The 8,638-nt window shown below is 43.4% G+C and overlaps 1 protein-coding gene across 3 annotated transcripts; it reads right to left on the reverse strand.

Moving 5' to 3' along the window:
• serpinf2a (serpin peptidase inhibitor, clade F (alpha-2 antiplasmin, pigment epithelium derived factor), member 2a) lies at nucleotides 1-6,721 on the reverse strand. 3 transcript variants are annotated; one of them, XM_072374888.1, is made up of 9 exons: nucleotides 6,603-6,721; nucleotides 5,722-5,790; nucleotides 5,383-5,614; nucleotides 3,072-3,215; nucleotides 2,927-2,969; nucleotides 2,598-2,743; nucleotides 2,219-2,361; nucleotides 1,814-2,009; nucleotides 1-557 (listed from the first exon to the last, which is right to left on the reverse strand). In XM_072374888.1, the coding sequence occupies exons 2-9, from the start codon at nucleotides 5,773-5,775 to the stop codon at nucleotides 64-66; spliced, it is 1,452 nt and encodes a 483-aa protein (XP_072230989.1). In that variant the 5' UTR covers nucleotides 5,776-5,790; nucleotides 6,603-6,721; the 3' UTR covers nucleotides 1-63. The 3 variants fall into 3 exon arrangements, with proteins under 3 accessions (XP_072230989.1, XP_072230987.1, XP_072230988.1); XM_072374886.1 differs by having other exon boundaries at nucleotides 5,383-5,617; XM_072374887.1 differs by lacking the exon at nucleotides 6,603-6,721 and adding an exon at nucleotides 6,102-6,122 and having other exon boundaries at nucleotides 5,383-5,617.
• Nucleotides 6,722-8,638: the final 1,917 nt, after the last annotated feature.

Here is an 8,638-nt window from a genome sequence, read left to right on the forward strand (position 1 = left end):
TCAAATCTAAAAGGTTTATTTCTCAAATGTCACAGTTTTCCTTCAACATGGAGATTTCAGACTTCAAACAGGTACAGAGTTGTCTGAAGTGGAGCCTGATTCACCTCCCGCTGTCTTCTTCTGCCCTTTCTGTCCATTGACCTGCTCCCATGGCTCCTTCTCACCACAGGGGGCGCCGTCCGCCGGCTCTGTCTCACTGCACAACCTGTTGCTGAGCTCAACGTTCATGTCTCTTTTCTCAGCCGCCATCGGTTGGTCACTCATGGTGCTGTTGTGATGGGGATCATCATTGAGCATGGGGTCATTGTCTGGGGCGGGGTTTGTGACGATGCCCATGAAGAGAGGAGCCAGAGAGGCGTCGTCAACAAGAGCAAAGAGGAAAGGGGAGCTGACAGAAAAGTGGGAGATGGACCGCATGGTGGTCACAACAGTGGAGGCGGATGCTTGTACACCTTCCTCGCTGAGTTCTATGGTGCTGGCATGGCGGACGCTCGACACTCTGAGGGGCTGGTCAGAAATCCCAGAGAGGTCGGGACCAGAAAACAGAGAGCCGAGCCCTGGCAGAGAAACCGGAGGTAGAGAAAAATGTCACTGATGTGAAAATGATGTGATCAGCCCTGATAATATGCTGTGGATCCTCTACTCTGACCTGCTGACGCCTGGACTCTACCAGCACAGTTGGAAATCTCTTAATACCCAGAGACCATGAATTCAGGCCATAATCATTACTAGTTTTAGCTCGGCTTCTGTAACCCACTGTTTGTCCAACCTCCCGCCTACAGTTAGCTCAGAAAAGACCTGCTGGACTTCACTTTAGCACAAAGAGAAAGGATCACATCAGTCTCACTTTTAAAGCCCGCCGTGGTTAATCTCCACGGTACATTTCTGACACGTTAACCCCTCTAAGTCCTAGTTTATGTTTTAAAGTCATGTCGACGTGGTCCCCTCCGCCGTAGCCTGACGCGCGCCTCCAAAAAATCCTAACGACACGTCGCCTCGACGCGGGCCGTAAAGGGCTGTGATTGGTCCGCTCAGAACGTAATTTCCGGCAGTTGCCTTTTCTGGTCTTAATGGCTGTAGACGGCGAAGAATCTCGTTGACATCGGTCGTACAGACCACCCCCCCGCAGACGTCTTCTCTGTCGCCTGCTTCAACATTTGTAATTTAAGCATTTTTTCTTCTTATTGATGAGCTCCAGCTGCAAATACAGCTGCTGCACCTCGGTTGCCGTTGGTTACTGTTGTTAACTGTGACCGGAAGAAAAAGCAAGGATTCGGCTCTAACCTGAAACCACACAAACACACAGCCACACCCCCTAGTGGCATGGCGGTGAACTGCAGCGAAACGTGTTCCCTCGACGCAGAACTTTAGCTCAATGACGACATCACATCAACGTTCTGGAAGTCTATAAATATAAATCTGGCTTAACGACCAGCAGGTCACTTCATCACACTGGCTCCCAGACTCTGGACCCGGTCTTTTATTATATTTAACATTTTGCCCCATCACTGGTTATTTTAGATCAGATCTTTCTCTCTATCTTTTAGTTCTGTTCATATTTTCTTTAGCACACCATTTTCTATTATTACTGACTAGTGGCTGCTCTTATTTTATCGGTTTTTATCCTTATTTTTCTCTCATATATTGAACTACTGTGTTGAATGATGATGCTACTGTTCATGTTTTACTCTATATTATGGTTTTATTCATATGTTTTTAATTGCTTTGATCAGTACCTTTCAACCTTTGACACCTTTAACCTTTTAACTTAAGAATCTGTTCATGAGGACGTGATCAGTCAGTCTGCTCTCACCCATTCTGGTCAGCACCTCCTCAAGGTCCTGCCGGTATTGCAGTTTCACCTTCGGTAGGTTGACCTGCATTTTTTTTTCTTGAGGCAGACGCCTGTAGAGGTCAGAGATGTTTAATTTGGGAAGCACTGATGACACGTTTCCTCTGGGCAGGACGACTAAGAAGCTGGTGTTTCCCTTAAAGGAAAAACTGGCAACCTAGACAAAAGAGATGGACCCCGTCATTTTATTTCTGTCCTTTGTGGTATCTGACTCGACAACATGACTGAAGATGAAAAGTAAAGTTGGACCTTGATTGGACTTTGTTGAAACAAAACAATGGTCAATTAAAGTGCCTCCAGATATAATGTCTTCAGCTTGTCTTGAGAGATGAGCTCTGGTTCCTTAGTGAGTACCAATGGTGTTACCTGTGCCTGCAGGTCTGGATCATCCATCAGGCGTATCGGGTACTGAGCAGATTTCATCATGTCCACTGATACAGAGATCAGGCTGTTCAGGTAGAACTCTCCCTTTGAGGTTGCCTGGAGGTCGAATTGTGTCTGCCATTCACCTGACAAACACAGTGGAAAGAAGGATAGAAGGAATGAATCCCCAAGGACTCGGATCTTAATCTAAGGCCTTATGGGTAAGTGAGTTAATATGTATGCAAGTAGCAGTCTTACCAAACATCTTTTTCTTTTAATGTCACGTAACCAATTTGGACTTTTTTGGTGTGGATACACCATAAAATGACAGGTTGTAAATGCAACAAAATAAACTTTTCACCCTTTTGGTGAGTTGCCTCACCCTTGAAGTAAATGGCATTCATGAGCATGAGCACTACATCAGGTGGAATGCTTTCCAGGAAGTTGGAGATGTGGCCGTTGGTAACGTTCTCCACCCATTGGTTGACGTCCTCCACAGAGACCAGAGGGACAGGCCGTGATTGGTACCTTAAGGAAAGAAGACCCAAAGAAGACACCTTTCAGAGGTCTGGACTCGAGTGAGATGACTTGGACTTGAGTCATAATCTTAATGACCTCTAACCCGACTTGATAGAGTCATAAAGGACATAAAGAACAAGCAGAGTCTGAAATGACTTTTCCTACTTTCTTTTTTCCAAATGTAGCTCATACCTGGCCAGAGAGTCCTCAACAAACGACAACTTCACCTCAAACCCTGATGTGAAGAAGGAGACGAAACACACCAAATGTAGGGTTATGTCAGATTTATGCCACCATGCAGATAAAATCCCCCAGTTTAACACTGATCATCTCAAACCTGGTCTCAGGTACATGCGTGCTGCCACCTCCAACGATGTGTTGCTGAAATGAGGTAGAAGACTTCCCAGGACATGATGGTAGCATGGCAGACTGTGGGCATGAAGACTTTGCAGAAGAAGCTTCTCTGTCTCGTTACGAGCTCCTGAGAGAATCAGATCATGTTGTTGAATTATATTTTCATTTCTAAAGCAAAGGGTTTATCCTCTGAACACATAGCAGACTTGTCATCAGTACTGACAAACATCTTATGTGTGTATGAAATATGGGTATCCAAAGTGGGGTCGACAGCAGATTTGCCCTTTTAGGTCCCCATGCCAGTTTTCTATGGACCACCCTCAGTGGGGCTTGCCCAAAAACAACTAACATGAGCCCTGTAGGTTTGCCTATGAGGCCTTCAGCAGCTTTGCCCTTTTAGGTCCCCATGCCAGTTTTCTATGGACCACCCTCAGTGGGGCGTGCCCAAAAACAACCAACATGAGCCCCATGTGGGTTTGCCTATAAGGCCTTCAGCAGCTTTGCCCTTTTAGGTCCCCATGCCAGTTTTCTATGGACCACCCTCAGTGGGGCTTGCCCAAAAACAACTAACATGAGCCCTGCGGGTTTGCCTATGAGGCCTTCAGCAGCTTTGCCCTTTTATTTCCCCATGCCAGTTTTCTATGGACCACCCTCAGTGGGGCGTGCCCAAAAACAACTAACATGGGCCCTGTAGGTTTGCCTATGAGGCCTTCAGCAGCTTTGCCCTTTTAGGTCCCCATGCCAGTTTTCTATGGACCACCCTCAGTGGGGCGTGCCCAAAAACAACCAACATGAGCCCCATGTAGGTTTACCTATGAGGCCTTCAGCAGCTTTGCCCTTTTAGGTCCCCATGCCAGTTTTCTAAAGACCAACCTCAGTGGGGCGTGCCCAAAAACAACCAACATGAGCCCCATGTGGGTTTGCCTATAAGGCCTTAAGCAGGTTTGCCCTTTTATTTCCCCATGCCAGTTTTCTATGGACCACCCTCAGTGGGGCGTGCCCAAAAACAACCAACATGAGCCCCATGTAGGTTTGCCTATGAGGCCTTCAGCAGCTTTGCCCTTTTAGGTCCCCATGCCAGTTTTCTATGGACCACCCTCAGTGGGGCGTGCCCAAAAACAACCAACATGAGCCCCATGTAGGTTTGCCTATGAGGCCTTCAGCAGCTTTGCCCTTTTAGGTCCCCATGCCAGTTTTCTATGGACCACCCTCAGTGGGGCGCGCCCAAAAACAACTAACATGAGCCCTGTGGGTTTGCCTATAAGGCCTTCAGCAGCTTTGCCCTTTTAGGTCCCCATGCCAGTTTTCTATGGACCAACCTCAGTGGGGCGTGCCCAAAAACAACTAACATGAGCCCCATGTAGGTTTACCTATGAGGCCTTCAGCAGGTTTGCCCTTTTAGGCCCTAATGCCAGTTTTCTATGGACCACCCCGAGCAGGTACAACCCTCATGGACCCTGTGTGGGTTAGTCTATGTGGGGCCTACTTTCTTTCTGCCCATTTTGGTCCTCATGAGGGAGCCTTTTTTATGCTAACACGTTAGCATCAATCTGGAAGCACAGTCAAGTCCCTCCAATCTGTAACTTCAATGCCGATTTGTGGCTGAAAATGTTCACGCTAACAGTTCCAAATGTCTGAGCTCACAGCGATCCACCAGTAATGATGTGAGCTGTAAAACATCAACATGGCTAACCACAAAAACAACAAATATCAGGTGCAGATAATAATTTAGTCATAAATTATCGACATACATGACAAGCAACTTTAATGTTACTAATTACTGGAATACAGAGAGTCACCTGCTGCTGATCCAAGCTGATCTGCCATCTGGATCATTAGGGAACATGAATAGCTTCACCACCTCATTGCTCAGGGTCACCACCACTAACCCTGAAGGATAATAACTTATTTGCGACAGGACTTGCCTTGGCCGACATTACTGGTTGGTCTTTTATGTCTGAATGCTGTGACTACAAATAATTAGCATGAAATGCTGTTTGTTACAGACATTGAGGGTCCTCAGAAGATATCATCGTCTTTGAGGCCTGGCAGCAGCTCGACTCGCTTGGTTCAGATTGAAAAGCATAACAGCAGTTATGAGCCGTCTTAAATGTGTTCACAGATGTGCGGAAGGGTTTTATTGGAATGAAAACACTGGAACGCTGTGAGGCAGAATGTGTTGTCATTACTGGCTCATAGGGAAACAGGGACGGCTCTTTATACCAGGAGGGGTGAAGCAGTCTGAGAGTTAGCTAAAAACTGAAATCAGTTTTTAAAAAGTCTATCCGACAAACCTAACGTGAGATGAGCGAGGGCAAAAGCCAGGCTGAGAGGGGAGAGGACGACGTTCGGCTGCTGTGGGCTGATAGTAAGCTTTTCCAGCAGCTCTACACCCAGTCGCTCTACGGCGCCACCTATCGCCCTGTGCTCCTCAACGCTGAATATTCCTCCACAGCCGTTAGTCTTATTCCTCCTCTTCTCTTCACCTAAAATACCGGAGACCTTGAAAGTTGCTGTCCTGGACTCCTGCTGATGGGAGGCAGACAGACAGGCGTGATTTAAACAGATTACATAATGCTGGAACATCCCGTGAACTAGTTCCCTTTAGTGCTACAAAAGTGGTTTCTTCTTACAGTCAGTCCAAGGTGGCAGAGAGAAAGCAGGAGAAGAAGAAGACACAGCTTCATTTCCAGATTACGAATCTGAAAACAGAGATATAACCATGGCTCACTACATTCTGGGCAAACTGGGGTTAATCTCTTCATGTTTGACTTTGGCAATTAGAGATCTTTAAACAGCATACAGTCATCTGAGTAATCTGTAACCTTTTATTTACAGTCTCAAATTTAAAACACATTCAAAATGGCTATTTTTGAGGAATAATGAATACAAAAATCCCATGAAGGAAACCCCAATGTAACGCTGAGATTCCTCAGCTGGAGAGTTTCACTTCAGCCTCTCAGAGGACACATTTCTACCCCAAAGACACTCAAGGATATGTAGGTATATTTACCTGGTTGTATCAGCATGTACGCACTGTGAGCTCATTACCCAAACTCAGATTTATAGAAAGTGCCTTGTAATGACCTTAAATCTCAGATAAGAATAATGATGACCTGCTTGTACGATAAAAGTTCTAAAAAGTGCCAAAACAAGAGTGGGTAGAAACAGTCAGAAGTATTAATATGTAAATATCCCTTTTCAGCGTCCCCTCGCTGTGTTTGTCAGGGAGTCTGGATGTTTGAGAAATGGCTGCTATGTTTACCAGGAGACTAAAGGTTACTGTTTCAGAACCTTTTTGGCTGAATCACAATATGCTGAATAGACAGAACTCAGTTTACGCTGAACTCACTCAAACAAATGAACACGCTTATATTCATAAACTGCATCAATAGATCTTTGGAGCTTTATCCATCCGAGTGGCATTCAACACTTTCCTCAATCATTACGCAGAAAATGTCTGTAGTGCTGCAAAATCCTGTCTGCAAAAACGTAAAAGATGATCCCAACTCACCGGTCCTGTGTCTGAGCGAAAGGATTAAGAGCAGACGTGTGAAATAAGAGTAAAGACAGATATGGCCAATCTTCGGTAGGTGGACAGCGTAGTGCTTGGACCCAACATCTGCCACCCCCCTGTTTGTCTGTCAATCATCAACCCCGGACCAAACGTGAAACTGAAGACCACTTTAATGCTGTCTGTAAAGCTCTGGATATGTCCACGAAGAACCAGAACCGACCAAAACAGCTGCTTTATTCTCAAAGTAAATGCATTTATTTCCTGTAGTGACGCAGTTATTCGTCTTAAACTAAAACTCTTTACTCAGAATAAATCTGACATAAAGTTCTCTCTTATGATATCGTAGCACATATTATTTAATGGTGACCACAACATCACAAACATGTACAAATCCATGATGTGCATCAAAGTTTACAAAATGACAGTGAATGAGGATGTTTTCACTGAAATAGTGAGACTGGAGTCAAACTGAGTAACAAAGATAGCTAAAGTAAACACCTCAAGTTTAGTTGGGAAATAAACTAAACGGTCAACCTAACTGAACTAAACCTACAAAACACAGGGACTGGACTCTGTCTATGGAGCATCATCTAAATCAGTCTAAAGCCTTAAGCTAAGCTTCTTCCAACTGCTTTACATCCACGTAAAAGTCACTTTATTCATGTTTTTTATTTCTATTTTTCTCTCTTTTCCTTTTCCTTCTTCTGCTTGTTGCAGTTATTGTTTTATATTTACATGGTTGAAATAAACTTTAAGCTAAGCTAAGCTAACCTAAGCTAAGCTAACCTTAGCTAAACAACAAAACAAAAGTAAACAAGTCAAGGAAGATGGACCAAAGACTCAGTGAATCATTAAAAACAAAGATAAATAACTAGATAATGATAATGAATGAATTGCAAAGCACAACTTATAAAAAAAAAGATTTGACTAGAAAACTACACAAAAGGCCTTTTAGACTGAACTAAATATAGCTAAAATAACTTGCTAATGAAGCTAAATAGCAAACCTAGCTAAGGTAAACGATGGCGTTCCCAGGATATTCGACAGCTAAACTGAACATAAATACAAAATATGAGACCGAACATCATGAGACAAGGATGCAACCAAATTTAAAGAATAAAAATAATCTTAATATCACAACTACAGCAAACTTCACCAAATAACTTAAGGCTGAAATAACTTGATCATGATGCTAAACTAAAAATCAAAGCTAGCTGAAATAGATAAAAGTCTACAATATATAGAGCTTTAGTTAAACCAAATCAAGCAAAAAGCTAAATACACAAACCCTAAAACACAGCTTTTAAGCTACAAAACACAATAAAACAAGAAGCTAAGTTCACCTAAAGAACAAAGCTGAAATAAACTTGACAAGAAAACTAATCAAACAGGAAATCTGAGATAAGATTTAGACATTTAGACATGAAACAATATTATTTTACTGTCAATTTAAACTGGAATTCCCATTTTAACCTGAGGCTAAACCACAACTTTTGCTTTATTGACTAGAAGGTAATAAAAACAATAAAGTGAACTTATTTTATTAAAGTTTGTTATAAAAGAATCAAGAAAAGCTAAACTTACAATAAAACTAAATTTAACCATGAAGCTTTCCAACAAACACAGTTAAAATAAAACCTAAACAAAGTTAAACCAAACGCATTAACCTGAAAGCTACGACAGCTTCTAATGGAACTTATTTTGAAGTCATCATGGTGGCCTGAGGCTCATGCAGCAGAGGGAGTGGGCGAATGTTTGTCTTGCTCTGACCGCCATGTTCCAGCTCAACGCCCCCACAAAGCAGCTCTGCAACAAACAGGGTGCCTTTACCTCTCCATCCTACGGGTTTTACCCGAGAAAGCTAAAATATTCAATGTGTCAGAGGCAGAAAGGTTTGCAGAAGAGCCGTTATACAACAATCTGTTTATGTACAAAGCGGATGACCTAATTCAGATAACACAGCAACGTTTTGGACAGCTGGACTCAACATGTCTGCCAGATGTTTTGAGGGAAAATGAGCTCAACAGCTGATA

Source organism: Leuresthes tenuis, unplaced genomic scaffold (genome assembly GCF_036924035.1).
Source record: "Leuresthes tenuis unplaced genomic scaffold, fLeuTen1.0.hap1 SCAF_21, whole genome shotgun sequence".
Taxonomy (NCBI): domain Eukaryota; kingdom Metazoa; phylum Chordata; class Actinopteri; order Atheriniformes; family Atherinopsidae; genus Leuresthes; species Leuresthes tenuis.

Coding starts and splice junctions, on each gene's coding strand:
- serpinf2a (XM_072374886.1), bottom strand. CDS start 5,775: ATGAAGCTGTGTCTTCTTCTTCTCCTGCTTTCTCTCTGCCACCTTGGA. Junction 2,970..3,071: donor ACGCATGTACCTGAGACCAG/GTTTGAGATGAT, acceptor TCTTCACATCAG/GGTTTGAGGTGAAGTTGTCG. Junction 2,010..2,218: donor ATCCAGACCTGCAGGCACAG/GTAACACCATTG, acceptor TCTTTTGTCTAG/GTTGCCAGTTTTTCCTTTAA.